This window comes from Lepisosteus platostomus, chromosome 13, assembly GCF_059453375.1.
Source record: "Lepisosteus platostomus isolate fLepPlt1 chromosome 13, fLepPlt1.hap1, whole genome shotgun sequence".
NCBI classification, from domain to species: Eukaryota; Metazoa; Chordata; class Actinopteri; order Semionotiformes; family Lepisosteidae; genus Lepisosteus; species Lepisosteus platostomus.
The window spans coordinates 42,258,422-42,285,278 of record NC_142623.1 but is presented as its reverse complement, the minus strand read 5'-3'; the positions used below and the strand labels follow the sequence as shown (position 1 = coordinate 42,285,278).

At 44.1% G+C, this 26,857-nt stretch overlaps 1 protein-coding gene across 2 annotated transcripts; it reads right to left on the bottom strand.

The window, feature by feature from the left end:
- Window positions 1–210: 210 nt before the first annotated feature.
- pde6a (phosphodiesterase 6A, cGMP-specific, rod, alpha) lies at window positions 211–26,857 on the bottom strand. Of its 2 annotated transcripts, XR_015926194.1 has the most exons (23): window positions 26,050–26,857; window positions 20,355–20,507; window positions 19,221–19,310; window positions 18,739–18,879; window positions 17,596–17,670; window positions 16,949–17,013; window positions 16,654–16,720; window positions 16,313–16,360; window positions 15,656–15,805; window positions 14,720–14,863; window positions 13,270–13,335; window positions 12,354–12,500; window positions 11,212–11,319; window positions 10,135–10,244; window positions 9,476–9,563; window positions 9,037–9,137; window positions 8,834–8,941; window positions 8,152–8,215; window positions 7,259–7,333; window positions 6,687–6,770; window positions 5,528–5,696; window positions 3,574–3,701; window positions 211–2,831 (listed from the first exon to the last, which is right to left on the bottom strand). XR_015926194.1 is itself a non-coding variant. In XM_088604727.1 (22 exons), exons 1-22 carry the CDS (start codon window positions 26,521–26,523, stop codon window positions 3,658–3,660), a joined length of 2,571 nt encoding a protein of 856 aa, XP_088460853.1. In that variant the 5' UTR covers window positions 26,524–26,857; the 3' UTR covers window positions 211–3,657. The 2 variants fall into 2 exon arrangements, 1 of the variants encoding a protein (XP_088460853.1); XM_088604727.1 differs by having other exon boundaries at window positions 211–3,701.

Sequence of the window (26,857 nt, the reverse complement as noted above, 5' to 3'; positions counted from 1 at the left end):
CATGCTAGGTGTTTGTATTCCATACATTGTCTGAAACTCTTTCAGTTCTCTAGGGAACAGGCTGCCACAGTACCTTTGGTGTTTAGCTGTACTGGTTAAGTAATGAGGGATTTTCACAGGAGCCCAATTGTCTGCCCAGTTTTAAAATTTTACTTTTTTTCCTTTGGAGGTTAGCTTGTGCTTGTACCATTGAGACAAATCTGAACAACATTTTACTCTTTACTTCAACTTTTACTCTTTATTTCCAGTCATTGTTCCAGTTATACAGTACAGAAGCAGCTGAGATTGATTTGAGGTAGCAGTCCTAATGTTAATAGCAACTCATTTGACAAAAGCTTTAACATTAAGCTCACCGTGCACTGTGGCTTGTCTAGTAATACAGGTGTGATCATATGAGGGTTTTAGTCTGCTAGACTCGTAATGTTTATTGGATTTTTACTTATTCACCTGTGTTCTAACATAAAAGAAGGTAGAAGAGCTATTCTGAATGCTCTGGATGTATCGCAAGTAACAAAAATAGACCGATAATTGCTTTCAGGTGTTTGTTAAATTTAGTTTAAAAAAAAGAAGCATGAAACAAAATGCCCTACCCATAATTCCAATTGTAACGTTGTCGTCAAAGGAGAACGAATAAACAAATGGAAAGACTGACACTCTGGAGTCTTTCAGAAAGCAGCTGATTGAGATCCTCCAATTAGGACAGCAGTTCTTTACACCAAGGGTTGTGGGAGTGTTGAACAAGCAATCCAGCCATGTTGATGAAGCTGATGCCTTGGCTTCTTTCAAGAAAGGGCTGGATGAGATCCTGGGATAATATAGCTACTACCATCCACCTGATTCGCATGGACAAAATGGCTTGTTCTGGTTTGTAACCTTCCCTAGCTGATGCAATGCCCTCTGTTTTCCAAACGAAAACCATCCACATTGCATACACATCTATTCTTTCAGCTGGGCTACAAGTACTAATGTTTAAAAACTGACCAGTTCCAAATGACCCCAGCGGAAAGTCTGTATCGGAGTGTCTGGAATGCATTCTCTCAGGTAAAAGATCTCTCTCTGTACGGACTGTGAGCCATTTAGTAGGGAGTGCGATGGGGTTGCTTTGGCAAAGCTACCTTCTGAAAAACGCTCCTGAGCATAACCCTTCTCGACCCCACTTCTCAGAAGGAAGGGTGTCTGCGTTAGCAGCTCTAAGGAGGAGAGACCAGCCCTGGCTGTTAATTAGCGAGATTTTCCAGAAGACATTTACTGAGCACCGCCCTGTCTCACGTCCCAGTGGATACTGGGTCAGATAGCTTGCTTACATGCAGGAAGCTAGCTCATCCTGGGCTTTTTTTCCCCATTTGAAAAGAATGCCAATGAATTGTCTTTTTCTCTCCCACCAGTGATCAACAACAGGGAGGTGTCTCGCATTTTATTTCAGGTGGTAGGCAGCTGTGCTGCAGTGCCAGGTACGTCTTCAGATGTTTGGACTTTGTTTATAACCAGCTCGTTAATTGTCTATTCGGTCAGTGCATGACTCAGAAGCCCAATTGAACTAGATCTGATTAAATTGATTTCCAAGGGAAGAAACCTCAGAAAGTTGGGGGTAGTTCCTACCCTAGGATTCCTTTGAGAGGTCTTTTTGTGGTTTTTGGTTATGATGTAGTGTGGTTGAAATGCAGGCTTAATTCTGGCAGAGCTAAGGCCATTATGACCATCTCATAACGACTAAGTAAACCTGGAGCAGAATATAAGCTGAACAGTTAAGTGACAAAAAAATAAATAAAAAGAGTGACAGACCTACAGGCCGACTTATTACCATCCAATGGCTTGGGCCCATCCAGTGGCAATTTCTTTCAGCCGGTCAGTGGGAGTTTATATTCTGAAAGCTATTTTTTTCCAGTTACAACAATTCTTTTGCTCCAGCATTCCATCTGCTCTTTTCAGAACTGTCTACATGGCTTCACTGTTTTTACACATTTTTACCTATTTCCTTGACCCCGTGACCTGCTAGGTCAGTGGCTTGAACATGAGGTACATCGCAAAAATGTTGGTGCCCAGAGACATCACAGATGGGTGAGTTTATATCTAAGATGCACAGAAAATGGCGCCTGATTGGCTTAACCTGTGAACATGCCTTACAGCTCAGGCTGGATTCCAACTAGGACTACAGTCACTTGCAGCCTGAGAGAAGGTAGGCTCTGCCTGTCATACGATGACCCCGGTCATGTGACGTGCTATGTGCCAGTTTGCTTTTAGAACTGGGGGTAAGAGACATGTCACTTCTCCATCAGCGCCAGCTCTGCAGATGAAAAGCAATGGTTCTGCCTGTGTGCACACTGGAAAGAAGTGTGGAATGAATCCTTCTTGGCTGGTATGAGGGTCAATTGATAATCAAAACTGCCGATTGTGGGTGAGTGGTATTTAATACTAACTGACAGTTTTGTCTCCCCAAACCTAGATTTCCATTCATTACACAATGTTTCGATCTGTCACAAGAAAACAGTCATTTTTCATTAAAAATAATGATTTCACTTCATAGTCCTATGGTTAAGAATAATGTAACATTCATTTTCTATAGAATAACAGGCAGACTCAGCACCAGTTATCTTTTAGTCGAAAATAGGTGTTAGATGATCATTTCTACACCTTTGTTAAAGAAATGGTGTTTTATTCATTCTGCTCTCAAACTTCCTTATGCTACAATCAACTCACTCTCGGTTCTCCATGGACTTCACCACTCCATCATCTGAGCTCTAATTTGTGAAATGCACTCTTCCAAAGCAGGTTTGATCGTCTTCAGAGATCCTGCCTGAATCATTGAGTAGGTAGGTTTCATCAGCAAACTACTGTAACACACAGAGTTTGTAGTTTACAGATTCAGAAATCAAACCCAATCTTTAAATGTAGTTAAGGTTAAAATGTTTCGGAAAGAATTGTTCTAATTTCTGAAAGTCGTCTGATGTTGGCTTCGAAATATCATGCCATTCAATATGTTCAGACTTGCGATTTAAAATCATTTAACTTTCTTCAAGGAGTTCCTCATTTTTGCAATATTGCAACATTGGAGTGGACACAGAGATGAGACTGTGAGAGCACAAAGACGCCTTCATAAATCAGGTGTTATTGTGAGATTGCAGGTGCTGTGAGACTAACGATCATCTTTAAAAATTCATTATAACTACTGTCTACATCTCCAAACTGATCAAATCGTCTGTGTCTTCTTACAGTATCGGTGAAATGTATTGATTGTCTTTGACAGCGTAATCAGTCATTTAAAAAAAGGAGCCTAGTATCATAGACTACGTTCCTGGAATATATCAGCAATTAGAAAAAAAACGACTACATTTAACCTCATAAAGGTTGCCCATGTGGGGTTCTCCATATCTATGATAATTATTATAATTCATGAAGTCATAACAGATGGCAGTTAATACACAGGTGTCTTATACAGTAGGTAAGCACCTGATTTGATGCTATTTATACTTGTTGGCGTGTTTACAAACACATGAGAATGACTGTATTTGTGATTTGCAACTTTATGTGGACAAAGAGAATAGAGTTAAAAATGGACAAAGAAAATGACAGTACGTGCGAGAGCGTTCTTCGCCTGCTCTGAGCAGGGAGCAGGATGAGGCGGCTGTGAGCAGGACACTCCCTTGACGCTCCTCTGCTCTAGTTGATGACGCAGGTCTTGGACTCGGCCTGGGGCTTGCTTGCTGTGAGGAGAGAAGTGGGGGAGACTGAGAAACAGGACCACAGGAAACAGAAAACAGCTCGGGTCAGCAGGAGGCGCTGTCTTCTCCATGCCTCATGCGCTGCTGGCTGAAGTCCGGTATTTCAGGGTTCAGCATGAAAGCTGTGGTTTCTAAGCAGGTACACAGTCACACAGTGGGAGCTGGCACGCTATTTTCATAGAAAGAGTCAGCGTTCATACTGTACAGACATCACAGTATATTAGTTATCGCAGTGAGTAGTGAGAGAGGAAGGGACGGTTTGACGTCGCAGTTCGTGGGAACTCTCTCTCTTGCCCGTGGGCGAAACCAGCACGGTTTGCAGCAATGTGGCGACTATACAGAACCTTCACAAAGTTCACGATTTTGTGCTTAATTCAGAATCTGTGAAGTTTTGAGATACCGTCAATTAATCTATTTTATTACTAAGACTTAATAACCGATCTCAGAAACTGGGACTGCAGCTCCCCTTTGCTCAGGCTAACGCTAAGCTTTTATATTTGTCCACAGCACTCAGTTTATGAACTGAAAGCCGGACACTTGCTTTCAAGAGGTCTGCTCACCCTAGGGCAACAGGAGTGTGTCCTCCAGGCACAAGTGTGCTGAACATCACTCAAAGCTGCCGGAGAATGAAGCTTCTCCCCAGCACTGAGTGATGTGAGATAGACTTGTACTTGTACTAGTAGCTAGGGGCCCTAGGGTGAGCAGACTTCTTGAAAGCAAATGCCCAGCTTTCAGTTCACAAACTGCATTTTCTGCTTTTTTTCAAATGAAATCAAAAGACACTGACATTTTACTCCTTTTTTAAGAACAACACGATTTTTTTCTGGAGGATTGAAGCCAGATCTATAGTGCACAGGAGTTAAGCGTTTGGCCAGGCGTGTACAATAGATGTCACACAGTATGTAGAAAGCAGCAACACTATGACGTATAGTAAGTTTTCTTCTAGGTATTTGTTTATGACTGCCACCTAACAGCTTCCTTTAGTGTCCCACAGATTTTCTGTTTCATTGCCTCAAGTTATGAATGCAAGATATCTCCTCTCAGACTAAATTGCCTCATTGCAAGCTTAATAAGTACATGGCTGGTCCCATCCATCCCATTCCCCTCACCGGGCTCCGTTCCAAGCCAGTTCCCTAATTATCTCGTCCATCATCGCTGACTGCGACTCAGTTCTGGCCAATAAATAAGGTGGCCAGCTGGAACAGATCCTCAGGGAGGGTTTCCATACGTTTGCAGGGTATTTTTGCGGCTGTTTTTACGTTTGCTTTACTCTGACATTAATTCCCATGGGTGGGCTGCTGCCCTGTCATACTGTCACAATTTGGTCCCCACTTCAAGTACATATATTGTCGCTCTGGACAGCCCAGAACTGAACATCCATATACATTCCAGGGTCTAAGGGAACATCTTACTCTAATGGGCCGAAGGGACGGAGCTCAACGCTTTACTCTTGAACGGAGAAGACATGAGGGCACCTGATACGAGCATTCAAAGCCCTCAAAGACATTGACAAAGTCAAGCCAGCTCAGCAGTCAGCAGTAAAAACCACAAACCAGAGGACCCAGGTGGATCCTACATGGAAGTGTGCTTAAAACCAAGAATGAGGACGAAGGTGGGGTGGGGGTGGGGGAGGGGGGGAGCTTCTTTACAAAAAGGAAGTCTGGAATAAGATAATCCAGTCGTTTTATCAGACAACACGGCACCTGACTTCCTTCAAGAAACAGCGCGATGAGATCCAGAGTTACAGGCCAGACGGAGCAGCCGGTCCCTGACCTTGTCCGGGACGCGTCTCCCGTCATGCTGATTACCTTGCTTGGCCGCCGCGGCCGCCGCCACCTCCGCCTCCTTCTTCTTTTTCTCCTCCTCCAGCTTGGCCAGCTTGCCCTCGTGCTCCTCCTGCAGGGCCTTCCACTCCTTCCTGTTGTTGAGCAGCCGTTCCAGCATGGGCGTGATCTCCACGTGGAAGCGGGAGAACTCCTGACCACAGGGACACACACACACACACACACACACGCACGCTGAATGAGAACGGGCTTTTCTGAGAACTGCCCCGGTGAGACTTCACTTCTGGGGCCCAGGCTCGTGTTACGAGTTTGGCGTCTGGTAAACAAACTGTATGTGCAGTCTACAGGTGCGGAGGGTCCCAGTATGTCAACATCAATAATAAAGAACCTGCAGAGCTCAGCTGTGATACAGTATGTGGAAGGTATAGAAAACACAGCAGACACAAAGACACTAGTAGCAGCTCCTGCAGGGCCTGATGCCAATGGTCATGCAATGGTCATTTTGTTACTACTGGACAATTCCAGTGTGTCTAGTGGGGGGGGGGGCTTTCACTTTTTACCGGGATTGGCAAGGATCTACTGTGTGTTAGGGCTCTCCAGCTATTCTTGCAGGTCACCCTACATCACCTAAATGTTATTTTAAAATGAGGAACACTTATTCGAGCAGTTGATCAACTGAGCAAGTAATGTCTTAAAGAAGGAACGAGGGTCCTCGTGGGCCAAAGGATGCTCTGAGCCGAATAATCTCGGAATTACTTAATTGATAGTTTATGCGATCATAGTTGGATTTTCGCAGGTCTTTAGAGACAGCTGATTTAAAGGCTACCTATGAAAACCTGCTGGACTGGGGCTCTCCAGGACCAGGTGAGGCCCTATCCGTTCCACCGTTGAGCCCTGCAGCTCTGCAATCCGGGGGAAGACTGGTTTTGACTGGGTTGTCCCAGATGGGCTGATCAGCAGGTGTTGCAGACGGTTCAATGGGTGTGGTCTTTGCCACAGGCCACTGGTGTTTCAAGACAAATCAGGTTTGGGCTGGTGGAAAGGAAGCCAGTATGCATGAACCTGAAGCTGGCTGGTTCAAGAAACGGTTCTTGGAAAAAAGCCACATAAATCTGCATCAGACCTGAAGAAATACCAGCAGGACGGCCAGGTATTTTGGCAGGTCTACCAGGTACAAACTCACCTTGTACACAAACGAACAGACGAAATCGATGAAACCGCACTGCAGTTTGGGTAGCTCGTCTGCTTTGTTCCTGTCCATCATTGGCTGGGACACAAAGAGAAGTTAGTACAGAAGTCAGAGTGAGAAACGTGTCTGCAAGTGACAACTACAATTTAAATCTAAGGTTAGAAGCGAGGAGCTGTGTCTTCTTGCAGGCTGCAAAAGGAGCAAATTTCAGGTCCACAGTGAAATTAGTGAAATGTAAACATTTCAGCTGTAGAGCCCACTAGGATCCCATTCCATGTTAACCCAAGTTAACCTCTATTTGTTCCTAATTTTAAAAATAACAGGATATTGTACATTTCTGTCAGTACCCTCCTTTTTTAGCAGCCTGCCAACTGCTAGAGTAAGTATCAGTAGGGTACAGAACATGCTGCTTTTATTTTTCACAAATAAACTGTTGTGACCTTAAAAGTCCCTGACCTCTCTTTATGATTCAGCGCACGGCAGAATGTAATTTGTTTAAACCCTGTCTTGCAGGAACATTCAGTTCCTTATTTCAGTGTGATTGACCCCGGCAGAGGTCGTCTTACAATGGGGTTCTGCTGCAATACGGTCCTCTCCAGATCACCCTGTTCCCAGAACTCTGCCGCCACGGACAGCGCCACCTGCAGGTCCAAGTGCAATAGTTACTTAGTTACTGAACAGCCACACACCAACAGCACATATCTTACCATCAGTCAAACACCTTGATTCTTGAACTGGCCATACGTCAGAACCTAAGCGATGCTGGGCCAAGGTAAAAATTTATCTTGATCCTTTTGAGTGTTTTACACATCACTAAATACTCATTTCTGCATCATCGGGGAGTTGATAAAGATATGCTTTTTGAAGGTGTGAAGTTCAGTTCTGGTGGACCCACAGTAGATGGTGTAAGGCAGAAAGGACAGACACCTGGATGGGAGACCTCCTGGGAAAAACTAAGGTTGCTGCTGGAAGAGGTGTTAGTGGGGCCAGCAGGGGGCGCTCACCCTGTGGTCCATGTGGGTCCTAATGCCCCAGTATAGTGACGGGGACACTATACTGTAAACAGGCGCCGTCCTTCGGATGAGACGTAAAACCGAGGTCCTGACTCTCTGTGGTCATTAAAAATCCCAGGGCGTTTCTCGAAAAGCGTAGGGGTGTTACCCCAGCGTCCTGGCCAAATTTCCCATTGGCCCTTACCAATCATGGGCTCCTAATAATCCCCCTCTATGAATTGGCTACATTACTCTGCTCTCCTCCCCACTGAGAGCTGATGTGTGGTGAGTGTTCTGGCGCACTATGGCTGCCGTCGCATCATCCAGGTGGGGCTCCACATTGGTGGTGGTGGAGGGGAGTCCCCATTACCTGTAAAGCGCTTTGAGTGGAGTGTCCAGAAAAGCGCTCTATAAGTGTAAGCAATTATTATAATTATTATTATTATTATTTGAGACCATGTAATTACCTTGCTCTGTATCTCCCAGGGTTTGGCAATAGCTGACAAGTCACAGGCAGTCATCATCATCGCCCTGCGATCAAGAAGACAGTTGACTCTCTCAAAACGTCGTTAACCGGTTGTCCTCTCTGTACCACAGCTCTTTTTGAAGTAGAAATGAGGAACACGAACACCATAATATCCACTCATCTATCATTTTAAAGGAATGTACGCCCTCGCGTGAACTGTCACCATACACCCCCATTTTTGTGAAAAACTGCCCCCACCACCCCAGATCAGACACTATTGGAAATAAAGTTGCATACATGGTGTTGCACAGTCGGCCTCCTGTGAACTTTCAGGAGGTATTATCCTCACATGTCCCAGTTCGCTCACTTCGTTCTGCTGGTTCTGGGCTCCTTTATTGTTCCACTGTGCCACATGGGACTGAACTTTCAGTGGTAACCTCTTGTGTCTGGAACGCTCTTTCTGATGAAATTAGAAATGCATCTTCTGTTGATGTTTTTAAAACATCATGCCTTAAAACGGATGTGTTCAATGGCCTTTAATTCCTCATCTATTTTTTTTTTCGATTTTTCACTGATGTCTGGTTTTATGATGTTTATTATGCATGCTGTATTGTTTCACGTTGTGTAATTTGTGGAAAGTGCCTTTGGAATGCTCTGTATTGACTGATCGACTGACCACCTACATGACAATCTCCTTCCGAGTCGTCTCCAGCATCATGTACTCGGTCCACTTGTCCCAGTCATCGTATGTTTTGGACTGATCCACTATCTTCTGGAACATGGCTCTCTTCCTGCCAGGGGTGAGAGACAGACATGGTGCAGATGTGCCCACAGATGCTTACTGAGAAGACGCAGTAATACAGAGCCTGTGACCTGTGACACTTACTTGAAGTACAGTGCCAGGTCAGTTGCGATGATGGCAATGTCCATGAGATGAATGACATGTTCATGCTGTCGTCGGTTAAGATTTTGGTAGATGTTTAAGTCCTAAATGGAGAACTCTGGGTTAATGTTTCAGGTGAATGATCTTTTGAATGCATAATATATGGAAATACCCCTCCACGTGGTCCTGATTCCAGTAAGGATATCAGGGCAAAAATATTAATTTCATTTCCTCAATTGAATCCTATATTAACAGTGACAGTAACAGTCAAGTTGTGAACAGAAGGCAGTTTTACACAAAGGGCGGTGAGAGTGTGGAACGGGGTGTCTAGTCGTTTTGTTATAGTAGGCTAGATAGTAGATAGTAGATACCCTGGCTTCTTTCACGAAAACGCAGGATGTAATGTAACACCGACGCTACACAGATACCACAGTGGCCCTACCTCATCTCTCAGCAAAGTCTTCCCAAACTCCAGGTGGTGCCTTTCCAAAATGGAAGATCCATGCAGCTTTGCGAGTGGATTGCCAGACCTGAGTGCGTAACAGATACCAGGCAGGTGGTGACGCATAGCAAGGTGAGCTACACCTTGGTTTCACAAGTGAGCCACAACTAAGAGAGACAGTTAGCAACAGCATGATTCATCATTGCATTCGAAAATGATCTTTTGGGGCTCTTACAAAAATCCAGGAGTTTTGGGACCGAAACTCTCATGGATTCCCGAAGCCCCTGGATGTTTCCTGTGGCAAGGAGTCCTGCAGGAAGTTTGCAAGAATCTGCCCAGACATATCTCCGGGATTGTCTTGAATGAATCTTTAGCTGATTGTACAAGCTTAATGACATTTTGGTAGCTCGGTAGAAGAGGATGCTTCTGATTATTGGTATCGTGGTACTAAGAGTAAAGGGAAATTGGCCATGAACAGAATTGTTAATATTGTAGTTGTAAAATAACATGAATGACCACAGAAACTGCTTAAAGAGCTGTATTACAGTGTATTGTAGTTCAAAAGAAAGCTCAGATCATCATTCTGCCTCCAGGGAGGCGGTTAGCGCAGCGCTAGACTTCCACTTTATAACTACCACTGTTACAGGAGCGCATCTTACTTCATCTGGTAGAGGTTGTTTGTTCCCCTGTGGTCGATATCGTGGCAGAACCCAGCAGTTACCATGGCCATGGCCTCTAGGTCAGTGAAGTAACGCTTCAGGTCGCCTGTCTAATTAAAACAATTAGAGGCTGATGAAGTCTCCACGGGAAAGCATCAGAGCACGCACTTGCTGCTTTTAATAACCAAATGCTAAATCTTTGCACTAGAAGTTTTGTGCTTTGCCCCTGGAGGGCTAATTAAGTTCAAGTCACTAAGAAATGAGTTGAGCATGTGTGTACTTAACCTCTCCCCGTCCCTGTCCCAAAGAAATCCATACATGACTTCCAATGACAGAGAAACGCATGGACAATGTTTTGTCTTCCCCCTTGCTGCTGACGAATGTTGAAAAGGAAGTGGGGAGACGACCAAGCAACATTGTCTTACATTGAATTGTGCATCAATCCCCCCTCCCACGGGGCCAGGGGAGTGTAAGCAAAAGGCCTGTAAACTTTCTTTTTTAAAATCAAGAGGGATGTGGGCTTGAAATGCAGGCATTGACAAGATTAACTTGTGCTGTGCTTCAGAAATCGAGAGCTGGCTCCTGAGGCCTGGATTGTAACCTTCCTCTCCCCTGAAGGTGGCTGCTGGCAACCCCTTGTTCCAGAAGATGTTCCAATAAGTCTTGACTTTGTAACTGCAATCAACCGGTCATTAACACACTGAGGCATATTTAGGCAAACAAGTAACCTAATGAAATCAAGACATTTGGGAAAGAGGTGTGAAAATATACATAAATAAACAGAGAGATTGAAAATACAACAAAAGCCAACAGCACATTTCCTATTTAATGCTTCCTAGTATCTATTATACTGCATTATAGGAAAGATTACACACTTATGATATGCTGTACATACATGTAGATATAATCTATGTATGTATGAAACCAGATGTGTATCAATTTCAGGAAAGAAAGTAATTGCATTATTAAGCTTGTCTCACTGTATTATGGAAAGGGAATATGTCCCAGGAAGGCTACAGTTTTAATTTTCCTTGTTTTAACTGCTCGGCCGGTGGTGGTGGCGGGACGGGTGCTCACCATGAGCAGCGTGAACATGGTCTGGCCCACGTTGAAGCCGTGCCTCCAGTTGTGGTAGGTGATCCTCCGGTAGCCCTTGCTGACGGAGTACATGAACTTCACGAGAGCCTGGTGAGCACAGGACAGCAGTCACTACCGGCCACTGCGTGGCTCCGGCCTGTCGGCTGTGTGTGCGTTCGCCCCGGCGCGCGGGACGCCAACTGGAGATGCGTGGCGCTCCGAAAGGAGCTTCGTGAGACCACCTGACGTGGCCGATGTGTTGAAGGAACTACCTGGGTGCCTGCTCCGCATGAAATCAAAACCAGACTGTCATTTTACACACAGATACGTCTGCCCACGGGTAACACGTCACCGAGCCAGAAGGGCAGCAGAGAGTGTTGTCGGGGCAGTGCAGGTCTGTACTGGGAGCTCTGGAAAAGGCCTCACCCAAACCAAGTCCTGCCTCTGGGTTTTACTCCACCTTGAGCTCCTAGACAATTTAATGAGTCCATGACTACATCCGTCTTTCTCAGCCTGCAGCAGGCGAGGGATTGACAAGACCTAAAACTCCATCTGGAGCCAGTCTCCTAGTTCTGAACCCTAGGCCACCCTTGTCCTGTCTCGTAAGAGTTCCCTGGCACATCAGCCTGCATGCTATCAGACGTTATGTGACTCTCAATAGCTGTGATATATATTAAGAATACAGCAAAAAGACATTTCTACATGAAGATTTAAATTGCATCCTCCAAGGTATGAGTCTTTGAATTCATCACTATCACTAGACAGAGTCGTTTCTTGTGAAAACTTCATTGCTTTGTGGTGTGCAGGTTTTCACACGTTAGGGCAAACACAATTTATGAATCACCCGTCGCTATTTCTGATACAATCATTCATTCTTTATAAAAGGGCTAAACGTAAAATAAACTGCATACTGTAAACACTTTATTTGTTCAGATTGCTATGAAATTAAAAGAGCTGGCATAATATTGGTAATGGAGTGAGGAAGAATTATAGTGGGAGATACCTCCCCTACTTTCGGCCGTGTTCCCGTATTGAAAGGGTTAAATATTAGTAACGGACCTTCATTATTTCATTATATCATTCTTGAAAAACACAATAGAAAATCATTTCCTACTGAAGCTGCTCCCACCCTCTGTGCTCACCTCCTGTGGGATGTGAAATTTATCCACCACGCCCAGCTCATAGTACATTGAAATCCCACACTTCACCAGGTCCAGCTCAGAGTGGTCAAAATCACAGAAGTGGAACTCGTAGATCTCAGATTCCTCCGGGTCTGGAAGCTCTTCCTCCTGAAAGAGTTGGTAAGCCATTGGGAAAGAAGTATCGGGCATCAACAAATGTGAAAATCGAAACCGAAATGTTAGCATGTGCAGCTACAGTATGTGGCATATACTGCATCGTCATTTAATTTAACTCTCTATGGTTTTCTATGGGAAAGGAGTAGGGAGTGTAATAAATAAATTTAAAAAAGTGATGAGGTGGCATTGATGTCTGTGTTTTTCACATGTACAGCCATATAAAGTAATGTACTGTAAATGTCTTAAATGCACAGTACAACAAATAAGAAAATGAAAAGAGGAAAATTGTCAGGAGACTAATGCAAGTATTCCACATGTATTCAGAGCCAGTCGGAGGACTACCACCGGAGGAGATGTCCACCCCGATGACAGCTGCCCACGGCAAATCACTGTTGCTCATCAGGCAGACTGAACCCAAGGGGTTCACCCATTTTCCCAGCTGTGTGCAACACAATCTGGGCTTGCTGCCATAACAAGAATAAGGGACGATACAATCTACAGAATCATTTATATTTATATTGATCACTGTATTTCCCTGGCATATTAGAAGACCAGGTCCAGAATTCCTCACTGCTGTTGTGTATCGGTCAGTATTTGACAGTTCTGCCTGTTTTCATTGCTTTCTGATTTCCTGTCCTCTTGTGCGGCACACGACTCCGCACAAAGTCACAATGTTTGGGTAATGTCGGCAGCCGTGCAGGTTACCTTAGAGCGTCTCTCCCCCCGACCCCCAAGTCCTGACAAGCACCCTTAAACTCACCAGAATGGCGAAAAGCTCGTCTTCCTCGCAGTCTTGTGGCTCTCTTCCGTACACCTCTTGCGTTTTCTACAAGCAAAGCAAACCGCTGAGCGTGTCACACTCCCAGCTGAAGGCCATCTCTGATACACCAAGCTCTTCGCTGTTTAAACAAGCCTCTGTCACTTTCACAGCAGCCAGACCACACTTGTTGTCCCAACTCTCTCTCCACGTCTCAGCTGAGACTGTTCTCTGCTCCGCACAGCATGATCAGATTGCTTTGTGCCACAGCCTGCTCACTGTTCACATATACTGTGCTTCTGTCATTCAGCTTGTTATGGTCTTTGTATCTTATCCTGTATTTGTGCTGCACTGCATAATGTATGAGGTTTTGGCAGTACCTTGTATCAATGCTAATCTGCTTTACTCAGGACCGCTTATATAACATATTATATATATATATTACATATTCATATAAATTAGAATAATTTCTTTAGTTCGCTTTTTAACAGAGGACCCAAATTCTATGTAGAAAACATTTATAACCTCTAATATATATGGTTTTCTGAGCTGACACCCTTAACTAAGATGACATCATATATACCAACTCAATACTGACTGTAACCAGATGACTATACAGCTACACAGGCCATTTAATACACTTGCTGTTTCTGTTGCCTGTACGCTAGTGTGCTAAAAATTAAAACCCCAAAAAAATAACCCACAGAGAAAACATGCAGTACTATGGGTTCTAATTATGGTGTATTTAATTCTAAAAAGTGGCAAATGTTTTGCTGCTGCGTTTTTTTCTATGAAATGCCAAGTCTCATTGTTTTCCATCTGGGAAGTGGTCGGCTTTTGTGCTCAACTGTAGAAATACAACAGTACGATATTTTAAAATGTGAATGCAACCCTATTACATATTAACAATGTCAATATCCTGGTAGAAACAGACTCCCTTATAATGAAAACCATTTATTTACCAGTATCAAGGTGTTATGGTACACAAATACACTCTATTAATGTACATCTAAATGTTCAAAACCTATATAACAGACCTGACCCTGCCCTTTGAATATGTATACAAAGAAATCCGCAATGACAATCAAAGATAGGAGATTCTCTCAAGTCTCTCAACAAAACGAAAAGCTACTTGAAAACCACCTCAGGCCCAGTGCACACCCTTCACTTATTACACCATTGTGAGAATGTGCGCCAGTGAATGAATGTTACAATAACTACAGGCCCTTTGGCGGCCTCTAGTGGTAGGCTGTGCGTAATTACAGCTCCTGTTAAGGTCAGTGTTTTTGTTGGCATTTGTGCCGATTCAGAATCAACACTGAGATAGCAGCTGACATGACCTGGGCCTGGCGCATATCCCAAAAAAACCCAACCACTCCTGCTTCATCTTGTAAGGCTTGAGAGATTCCCTACTGAGGTTTTTTTTTATGTTTCTGCGTTTCGTTTTCCCTACCAAGATGAGCTGGAGCTCGTCCTTCCTGCACTTGACATGGTAGAGGACCATGTCCTGGAAGATGTCCTTCCTGTTCTCCAGCTTGTTCATCTTGTCGTACGTGTCGGTGTTGAGAACCGACCAGCCGAGGAACTGGGCGAGAGACTGCAGGGGCGCGCCGAGAGAGAGGATGGACAGGCGTCAGCCCAGCTTTACTCTTCCAAGTGCCCATCGGTCATCACAAACTTTTATTTGATATAACACCTATAAAAGTGGGCTTCGCCTGACCTCTAGTGGGGAGGAAGTATAGTGCACCCTGGCAGCTCAGACTGGACTACATGTGTCGTCCAGACAGGTCTAACCTCCTTGCTTGATTGGCAACTCGAGTTGGAACAGAAAGACAAGAGACTACGGCCTCCAGGAATCACGTCAGAGACCTAAACAGTAAGTACTTCCCCACGGTGCAGGAGATTAGGACTCCCAGAATCACCTCAAAAATACCTTCTTACACCTTGCTTGCTAACTCAGCATAACTTTAAGGCAAAGACTAATGAAAATATTTGTATTTGTCAACACAAACTCAGTTTCACTAATTAGGATCTCTTTCCAGTATGACACTGCATGTTAGTAATTGAGGTTTTTAGAAAACCAAATTGGTAGGTTAATGGTTTCTTGCCCTGGTGTGAGTGTGTTTGTGTATTTGTGTCTCTCTGCCCTATGATGGACTGGCATCCTGTCAGACTTGCATCCTGGACAGAAGGATGGAGGTCTGCATACACCAACACCAAAGAGCAGTAAAGCAAAAAAAATAAAACATTGTGAATCTTCTTCAAGACATCACAATCTTACGTTTTATCTAAAAGTCAATTATTTTATAAGGATGAATTATAAGCCTAAAGTTTCCATTTCTTAGTGCTGCGTTACTGTAGTGGAAGCGTGCTAGTCGGTGTGGAGCACCTCCATGAGCGTTTCGTCCATTTCGTCAAAGGGCTTCCCATCCTTCCTGTTGTAGAAGGTGGCCACGCCCACGATTTCCTCTTTCTTGTTGACAATGGGCATTGAGAGCACATTCTTGACCACCCATCCGGATTCATCCAAGGGCTCTTTCTTGAGAGAGCACAAGAAGAACGACATGAGCACGTCATACTGATCACTATCACTTTATCAGCCATATACAATGTATGTACTGTATTAGGAATTTGTCTTTTCGCATACCCCAGCTTGCTCTCCATGATTCAATACATAATGAATACAGTAGGTAACTCACCATGAGTAGAATCACAAGATCATATTGCAGTCACTGTTTTCATATTAAGGATCTGGAATTGTTTTTTTATAATTCATTTGATGTTATTCTAACTCTTGAGCCTAACAAAACTCTTTTTACATTACTGTTCTGATGACATGAGGATGAGAATACTGCTTGTTCCCTCTGTGAATTAGCTGTACGCACTGACAGAGCATTCCAAGGGTTGAACTTGTGTGGCTTGCCTGAGTGACACTGCTCGTTAGACATATTCATTAAGATTTGCAAATATTCAGTGCTTTAGATGTTTGTTGCTATGGGTGGCTATGATACTCTGTATATAGATTGGGAATAATTCAACATTTTACCTGAAATTTAAAGACGTCATCTGCTGCTGCATTCATTATGTTGCAAATCTATAAAAACAAATGGAAAAGAAAGCAATTATTGAAGCTGTTTTTTTTTTTTGCTTGTGTTTACATTCTCATAAGTTGACTATCATGATCATCTTATTGTTTAGTTCCCAGAGCAGGAAGATTCATCCCATGCTGTCACTGAGAGGCTGAGGTTTATACTGTATCTGGCTGCTGAACCAGATGTCATTCTCCTCTCTGATACCAGCTTATGAACTGAATCCCAAAGGCCACTGTGTTTAAGAAAGAAATCATTTTAAAAATTGTACTACTTCCTCAACCCTGACAGCTCTTACCAGCCCGGTTTCAGCCACATAGGTGGGCAGCCCACTGACAAGAGCCCAGTGATCAGCAGGTGGGTTCCTGGAAAACAAACATGCAAAATCTGATCTAAGTGAACGTTCATATGGCTTTGGGGCTTTAAGATTTCATTTTGTATATCTAATTTGTTATATCTAATCCTGTTACCTGAAATCCACAGTAGCTAATGAATGTTAAAACTCAGAGCCAACTTAAAATTGCATTAATGTTTTCTTTCCAATAGAGACCCAAGGTTACTTAAATACATTAAAAAAAGATCTGATGACTTACGGAATGACTTTGATGTCTTCCTTTCCATGCAAGATATAGTCGATGACTTTGTAAAACACAATTTCCTAAAAACAGATGAATGTTACATTGTGAATCATTGTCTTGTAATTAGACCAATAAGGCATATCCAATAAGAGATACACAGACTGTAGTTCTTCATTTAAGTCTAAATTAATTGCAAACATTATGCAAATTAAACTTCATATTGTTTAATTATGTAAAATTTTTAAGCATATGGACTACTTTTAAAAAGAAAGGTATCACGTTAAAATCAATGATTTCATTTCACATATCTGGGTTGATTCCGTGGTTTTCATTACTGCCTTACAACATGCGATATCTCCCCCCAAAAATACTGTAAAATAAAGACAATACTTTCAAGAAGAAATAAGCTTTGTGGACATACCAATAAGCAAACACCAAAAAAGAAATCTGCAGGCCAATAATTAATGGGCAGCAGTGTGGAACAGTGGTCAGGGCTTTGGGCTCCAGACCTCTGTAATCAGAACGTTGTGGGCTCAGCTGCTTGAACAAGGTACTTCAACCACACTGTTCACATGAGATACCGAGCTGTATAGATGGAAACTAAGGTTGGTTGATTTGGATGACAGCATCAGCAATTAATAAAGTTTTAAAAGAGTACTCACTCTGCCGTCTGGGGTTTTGGGACCGGAGTATGGAGGTACTTCTCCCATCAGCACTGGCCAGAGATCGAAAAATTCCTGCAACAAGAGAGAGAGCTTAACACAGCACCCTATCACACCCTCCACTGCCTCACAGCTGAGTCTGGACACCTGCCCCTCACACCCTCCACTGCCTCACAGCTGAGTCTGGACTCCTGCCCCTCACACCCTCCACTGCCTCACAGCTGAGTCTGGACTCCTGCCCCTCACACCCTCCACTGCCTCACAGCTGGGTCTGGACACCTGCCCCTCATACCCTCCACTGCCTCACAGCTGAGTCTGGACACCTGCCCCTCACACCCTCCACTGCCTCACAGCTGAGTCTGGACACCTGCCCCTCACACCCTCCACTGCCTCTGAGCTGAGTCTGGACACCTGCCCCTCACACCCTCCACTGCCTCTGAGCTGAGTCTGGACACTTGCCCCTCACACCCTCCACTGCCTCAGAGATGAGGCTGCCTCACTTTCCTCTGGTTGCCCTGTATGTCTACAACATAATGTTCAGAATCCTTAATATTGAGAATGTTAACACCTGATGTAGCGTGCCACTCTGCCATTAATTTAATTAGACTATTTTGCATTTGTGCACACACTCCTTTAATCACATCCTTAGGCCATACTTGTTTTCTCTCTTTTTTTAAAAGTAATTTGGAAATCTGTGCATTTTTATAGGCACCACATTTCTTCTAATAATGCTCTGTCTCTTCTACTGTCCAGGGTTTCACAACATTAGACAAAAAAATAACAAATCATCTTATTTTTATTATAGAGCACGTACTGTACAGTATATACTGGAGAAGCATTTGCTCTTGCCCTAAGATATGGTATCTGAGTAGGTAGCAATGGTAATAAAAAGCCTTGATTTCTTTCAAGCAATGCATTCCACCATAATTCATTACTTGATCAATCTCATGTACTCACTTGATAGTAACTTAAAGAGGATCTCATCCTGCCCATTCTTCCTAGATCCCAGAAAATGGCTGGAATATTGTTTCAAACAGCCCAGTAGCCTGTGGCCTTTCAAATGTAAAGTGGGGAAGAGATTTTTGGCCTTGTTGGTGACATAAAAAAGCGAGGAGATCTCGGCTCCCGGTGTTTTGTGCTCACCTTAGTTTTGGTCATATCGAGGAGGCCCACGGAGTAGCGATCACAGTTCAGGAAGGCTCGTACTGTATAGAGGGCCTTGTGGAACTGCCGCTCGATGTCAGTGAGCTCTTCAAAAACTTTGCTCGCAGACCAAAGCAACACCTGTCAGCGAGGGACAGAGGACAGCTTCAGATCAGTGCGACCCATGCTGAGGAACGACTCTTTGTTGAAAAGGAACTTGAGCAATCATCTATCAGATCATTATTAAACATGGAAAACTGTAGGCTTTCACATGAACACCAGCGCGAAGCCTTGAAAATAATCGACTGTATCGAGCAATAATTATGCTGGATGTGTTTTCGACACGGTGCGTTATTTAAATGGACAGATCTGATCTTCTGTGGGCAAACATTCCGATTGACTTCCATTTTCATTGGACTTTTCGACCAATTGAACTGCAGTGGAAAAGTAAGGATTTCTATCACAGAACCAGATTGCTTCACCTGTCCTCGTCTGGTTTCGCAGTTGTGAAGGTAGCTGAGATGGTAAATCCTCAAAATCAAATTGCCGAAGTTGAGATACTTCATCAAAGTCTGCAAGAGATGGCAGAATCACTTAATGGAGAGAGAAGCACAAGATTGTCAGGTAAACAAAAACTCTGTCGTTTCCAAAAACTAAATTCATCCTGTAATGACTGGAATATAGATCAATTACAGGGAGTTTTATGGAATCTAATGGAAAACGAACATGGATAGCTGTCGCATCATGCAGGTGGGGCTGCACACTGGTGGTGGTGGAGGGGATCCCTGTTACCTGTAAAGCGTTTTGAGTGGAGTGTCCAGAAAAGCGCTATATAAATGTAAGGAATTATTATTATTATAATTATTATTATTAGTGTTTTAATCCCGGGCACAGTGGCTTGTTGCTGTTTTTCACAAGGCTCTGAATTAGCTTGATAAGAATTAAAAAAACAACATCACCAAGCCTCAGGCCTTTCGTTGGCAACCTTTCCAGTGGAGTAGGTTTGTCAAAGCTCAACGTGGTCCCAAATGCTGGTTATATACTCTATACCCAAAACATAATGAGTACAGGAGGAACAGGAGGTGTACGTTCACGCAGTGTAATAGACCCCGAAGATGACCTACTGTATGTAAACTGGACCTGGAGTCCAGTCCAGAGCATGGAGGGCTGGTTTGTCTGCAGGTTTTGTTCTAATGTAGTTCTGAGTGACAGAAATCAGCAAATTTGTCGGCTTAATTGAACCAGTTTAGCAGTTTTCTCCAGCTACAGACACTCCAGCGCACCAGTGCATGGACTGGACAACCCCTGGTTTATGCTAATAAATGATATTTAAAAAAAAAAAACATTCCAATAAAAAAATACTGCAGAATTATTCTCGGCATGAATACAACTGGTGCTCACCAATGTGATTTGGGGTCAATCACAGCTGCTTCTGGCAAAGAGATAATCCCATTCAGGCAGCACCATCAGCAGCATTTATAACCAAATCATGGAAACAACGCAAAACCACATGAGCAGGTGTAACCATAGCAGAGGTTTACTGTTTCAGGTTGTGATCCCCGATGACCACATCGTTCATGGGGTGTAACTCCCCAAGCTCCAGATATGCGCCGTACCTCCTGGTCTTTGGCGGTGAAGTGTGGAGCCCCAACTTTGTTAACCGCCATCATGACTGCCACCATGTCTTTGCCGTTCAGAATGGGCGTGGCCAGGATGTTCCTGGTTTTGTAGTCAGTGAGCTGGTCCACGAAGTCGCTGAAGTTGCTGTTCTGTGGAAGAGGCCAGGGAAGAAGAAAAGCATGTCACTCCCTGTTCCTGGCAAATGCATGAAAAAGCCTAAACTCAGGCTGAGCCTCCTTGCTCTCTGTTTCTACATGTGATGCACAACAAATGTCATCATAATTCAAACAATCTGCCAATCTATTTTTATATAGTATATACATCCTGCATAGTATATCACTTCAAAGAGCTTTGCTGGAAAATACAGTATGACATACAGAACAGTACATACTGTACAGTGTCATGGCTTACTGTGTTTGGCTCTGGCTTCCCCCACAACCATGTACTGCATATAGAAAATTGATTGATATACTGTATAGCATAGTAGACAATAGTTATCAAACATAAATTATTGCATGAATACAAAGATTGTGAACAAAATCTCAAATGAATTAAGATCTATGTAAATCCTATGTAAATAATTTCACTCTTTGGCCTTAGAAACAACAATAGTAAAGCTGGTTTTCCATTAAGTGGCATTATTAAGTATCAAAAAGTAGGCAGTGTGTTCTCATGTCTTCTTTGATGAAATATGGACAAGTCTCCAAACTACAGACTTGTTTTCACCCCAGCACTTCTGCCTGTCTGTCTGTGTCTGTCTGTCTGCTCATGATCCTGGGGTCCCTGAGGCTAATGTACAAGATGCTGGTGTGTTGGTGGCTGCTCCATTTGTTTCTAGGTGTACTGTATGTATATATGTTTTTTTTGTATCTGTGTCAGTGCAACTCATTTAAAAAGCAATGCAGCAAAAAATATAGTCTCACTCATCTGTCTTAAATTCATGCTCATCGTGAGGTTATGATATTATAATGTTCAAAATTATTTACTGCCCCTTTTAGTCTACATGACACCAACGCTAACTCACCATCCCAGACCAAATCTGCCTAGTTTTTCTTATTTTCTGTTCCCACGCCCCTGGCTCATTTGAATCAGGAAACAATTAATGCTCAACATCTGCGCACGACATCTGGGGGAGACAGCACAGATGTGACGGAAGAGTTGTAAGGCTCTTCGGTGAATTGTGGGGGCCCCACTGACCAACGTTTCCTTGAATGACTTATTTTGATGAGTTTCTTTCGAGGAGTAGGACCTGCTGCGCTCAAAGTCTTTTTAACATGCTGTGGAGCAGTCACACTTGTGCACCCTGGTGGGAGAGCCAGGCCCCAGTGTTTATACGGTACACTGTCAATGTAAATAAGTCTCCATACAGTCTCTATACGCTAGACTTGTAAATAAGTCTCAAGATCCTCCTCTGGGTTTAAACACTGTACGGAAATAGAACGCAAAAAGGTCTTTGGAAAGAAGCCTTGTCAAACAGTTTTGCTGACTAGATGAGCTGTGACAGCTTCGAGGGCATGCCCTCCAAAATAATCCTGGATCGTTCTAATTAGATCCAGGATTATAGGAGTTTAATCTGTTTCCATTCTAGTCTGCTCCCCAGGCCGAGGCGGAGGGAAACCTGCGGTTCTGTGGTGCTTCATGCCAAGAACCTGGGATGCGAGGCTCAGAGTGGAAGAAGTGCTGCTTTGTTCGATTGGTCAGAAAGGACAGGGCTGTATTGTGTTCACTGCTCTGACGTACAGATTCTTTTAAAAGAGAGGGGTGCCCAGCCCCAGCCCTTCAGGTTTCATGGGATGTCTCCAATCAGTTGCTAAAGATCACCTTAATCCTGATGAATTAACCCAGTAACAGGTTCGGTGCAATTATCCCTTAGTAATGTTGTTGCTCCTTTTACTTTTCCCTGGGTCTCATCACTTCCAGTTACTGCCTTAGTGCCTCTCCAAGACCTGTCTGGAAACCAGGGATACTTCTGCAGGGTCTCCCGAATCCATGTCGGGATTGAGGGGAATCCCTGTCACTTTTACAGATGGGGACACCTGACAGGTCAGATGCTCCACATTAACCAGCACAACCCTGAGACCATAGAAGGTTGCAATTTATCATTTTAAAGATAATAATGTGCATTATGGAACTGGACACCATATATGGAAACCAGTGCATTGTACACTTTAAACACAGTATACGGTATGTACAGTACCTTAGGTTCTAAAACAGCCTGGTAATGGAAAAGAAACCGAATTCCTCATCATTTCCACTCAAAAACACTGAGCATCAAACCATGGATATTGCACCATATTTTCAGACCTTGTAGCATTTGAACATCCTCTTTCTGAGCTCAGCATGTTACTTATTTGGTAGCATTTCGACAGTAACATGTCAGGGAATCAACACTAACAATGGAAACAGAAATCCCACGTCGAAAGATTTTTATCACATGCACTGTTGAAGACCAATGTAATTCTCTCCTTTTTCTATTACAGCATCTGTTACAAAAATAATTGCACAATTGAATTATGTCCCCATTTTCCTTTTTATATTAATACATGTCTTTTTAAGACTTTTTGTCATTTGTCATACAGCATCCTGGATATCAGCAATCATTGATGTTAAATGTTAAGCTAAAGTTAAGTTAAAAGAGGTGTAAATTTGGGGCTCAGAAATGAAGGCTCTTTATACAAAGAGATATAGGTGTCTGGAACAAGATACCCAACTATGTAAGGAATACTGATTGCTGGGATCCTTCAGAAAAGGCTTGATGAGATGCTCAGATTAATAAACTAATAGCAAACAGCAAACAAATGAACTAGATGAACTACATGGCCTCTTCTTGTTTGTAACATTTTTTATGTTCTTATGCTATAATGTGTTTTCTTTCATCACTACAGATGAGACAGGACCTCCACTATAGTCCCACTGACACCTACTATACAAAGGTCAGGACAAGAAACACAGGGCACAATTTCTTACAATATAATCATTTCATAACTCGGTTAAAGTAATAAACATCTGTCCCTGTATTTCTATTTCTGTACAAAGTACAGACAACTCAATTATTATCACTTCATTCAACCCAGATAAATGATGCCTATCGGGAATACTCTACCACCTCAGTGTTTTGTCCACCTGTATGGTCTTATACCCTTTAAACAGTGTGACGGGGAGAGTCCATAATGCCTTTAGCCTTTCTGGCCTCCCAGCTCTGGGTTGGGTAATGAGGTGCAGCAGACCAGCTTTTCATGGAGAAAAATCCCAGGAACAATCTAGGGAAACTATTCAGTACAGGAGTTGCAAATTCAGATTTAAGCCCCTTATAACTCATAAGACATAAAGACAGCAGGGATACAGTTCTTTAAACTTACATTGAATTAACATAAGCTTCAGGTGAAGCATAAAAATAAAAGTAATGATATGATAGTTAAATAAAATATAAAAAAGTATTCATTTCTTCTTTGCATTTCTGCTGGTATTTTTAGAAGATGACACTGCAGGTAAAGCAGCACAGTGGCGCAGTGGTCAGCACTGCTGCCTCACATTTCTGGGGCTCTAGGTTCAGCTCTGGACTGGACTGACAGCCTGGCTTTCTGTTTCATTTGGGAATGAAGGTGTGTGGTGGTTCTGGGAGTGAGGCAGGTGTCTGTATGGCATTTCCTATGTTATTCCTGCTAAATAAAGTCACTCTCTGCACACCTCCTGTGTATTAATGCAAGTGGTAAACACAGGGCAGACAGAAGGTCACTCCTTACTTTCTGAAAGTACTTAAGATCAAGGGGAAAAGGTTCTAAGCTAGAACTCCATGATCTCTGACTCACTCCGAGTCAAAGGACCGAGTCTACAACATCTGTGCAGCATCTGGATACCTGCCCTGCGGCGTCCAGTCTGTGAGCACCCCACTGCATATGGCCTCTGAAGCCTGGCTCACTGTGATTAATCTTCCTCAAGAAGAAAGCTTGGCATTTGAATCACAGGCTTTTACATCCCAACTTAAAAAAAAGCTTCTTGGCAAAACATCTAATCAATCTCGGATCGAATCTTCTGCATCTCAGAAGGGAAACCTAAAATCTGATTTTCATGGAAAAGAAATCTGAGGGCTGGCATGAGCCCAGTCCCAGGATATGTTGGCACGACAGACCGACAACTCCTTTCATCAGCCAGCGGCTCCTCCTGTACTCTTCCTCTCACCCCTCTCCTCAGACGAAAGCCCTCTTGCAATCTTGTATTTCACAATAAGCACATTGATGTGGTGGCGAAACCCTTCTTTAGGAACAGGTTTTGAATGTGAATGAACTTTCACACACACACACACACACACCCACGTCCAAGCCAGACAAGTCAAGCAGCCTTGGCTGACAGATGTTATTTCTGTAGCTGCTGTACAAGTTTGCAAACTCCACCTTCTGTCACAGAGATATACCCTAGCCATCGGATGTGCTACTGTGCTCTGTGAGTGCAAATGCCACAGAAATATAGCACAAACAGGCGTTCTTGACCACGATAGGAAAGGTATCAAAGATTAATCGTGGGAGAATCCGGCCTCCACTGTTCTGATGTGTGACACAAGCTATGCAGCCAGATCCCCTGGGAGATAGTTGAATGAGAGCTGTGCTTTATGAAACTCCTAACAGGAAAATCAGTAAGGTTACTCACAAGACTCAGTTTTTGCATAGACCACCTGGTTATATACAGCAAGGGGATAAAGAATCCAGTCCTTCACTGGCCATGCGCAGACAGCTAACCTCCATGCCTTCGGAGGGCCCTCCCTTGTGTTTGCGCTCTTCCCTGTGAATTGCTGGGAAGTTAACCAGAACGGCATGGTACGCCCAAGGGGCTTTCCTGTTTTAACTGCTATAGATCTCGGCTCTGGAAATCTAGGGAGAGCTCACGAGCAGGTCTCAGGCAACTGCGCAACGAAACACACAGATACACAGATTTAACATACACAGATATAATAAATATATACAAGTGGAAAAGAAGCGCCTTCTTTTTTCATTCTAAAACAGGCAACCCCTTGATCTTCACTTGTGTCCTCCTCTCACCCGCGTGCCTGAGGGCTTCCTCTAGACTGATAAACTCGCTACCATTCACCGCAGCACCAGTCATCTTCTGACGCTTTTCCTATTTTACTTTCGTCCCCCCCAAGATGAGCAGATAGTTGTTGAAAAGAAACTATCGAAAGTGGCGTCCCACCGGCTTGCAAACCAGAGGTTCAGAACCACAGTGTTTTTTAGCGAACCTACCTGGCTCCCAAGAAAGAACACCAAGGACTGGTGGATCTTCACCCAGTCTGGTATAAATTACAATGCGTGACAGCTTTTACCTACATGAAATCCCCAGCTCCCGGGGCAGGCGGGGTTCTTTTCTCTTTTGCACAGATTTCGGTGCCATTTCTAGAGCTGTGCTGGCTGGAGCACTCTGGGTAGTTCCCCTTGCCCAAGCTCAGAACCGTAGCGTCCACACCCGGGGTCTGAACCCACGTCCTCCAACGTCCAGAGCTTTGACCACTGCCGCGCAGAAGGATCGCTCTTTTCCTCGACCGGGGGCTGCTGATTTGGGGGTGAAAGGGTTGCCTTTGTACAGCCCCGGAGATCCCCAGGGGAGCCCCCTGCGCCCCTGAAATCCACCTGCAGTACGTTTGCCCAAACACACACGTCACAGGCACGAGGTCCAGCACAAGCGTGCGGTCAGAGCAGTTACCTGAGTGACGTCGGGAACGTTGATGGTCTTCTTGGAGGTGGCCACGTAGCCCACGATCCCAGTGTCCAGCGGGTACACGATCTCGCTGTCTGGCGGCACGAGGCACTGCTCCAGCGTGGCGTCCTTGTGCACGTTGAAAAGCCGGGTCGCGAGCTCGCCCGTGCCGTTTCGCATCCTGAACATGAAGAGGCTCATGCGGTCGGCCGTGAGCAAGAAGCTCAGGTGCCGCATCAGGTTGAAGACGGACTTCTCCATCTGCAGGTTCTCCTGGATGTCGCGGATCAGGTCGAACACGATCTCGCTCTCCTCCACGCTGGTCACCTCGTGGAAGCTGCTGAAGTCCACCTGCATCGTTTTGCACGACAGTAAGCTGGCGATGGCCGCTGGCCGCAATTTGTTGTCATAGTACTTCTTGGCGAACACTGGGTTGCTGTCCAAAAATTTCTCAGCCACTTCTGCGTTGACTACGGCCATTTTACCACAAGGGGTGCGCCTCTTTTCTGGGGTTGGGGGAAGAGAAGAGCGATACTGGGAGTACCTCCAGCAGAAAAGACCCCCCAAGAAAGTTAATCAAGTGTCTTTCACAAAACACTCTGATTTCTTGCTGGGAGTGTAATTGTGCATTGCATTCGTGACTAGAGGAAGGAGAAACAGAATGAAAATGTTTTCATGAAGGGATGGAAAGATCAAGGATATCCTCCGGCAGGGTCCTTGGCTCAGTACTGGAAGTGCACAATCAGGACAGGCTCCATTTCACGTTATTCCTGCTGGTCCGTGGCAGCTAGACTGTTGGGCAGCTGAGAAAGAA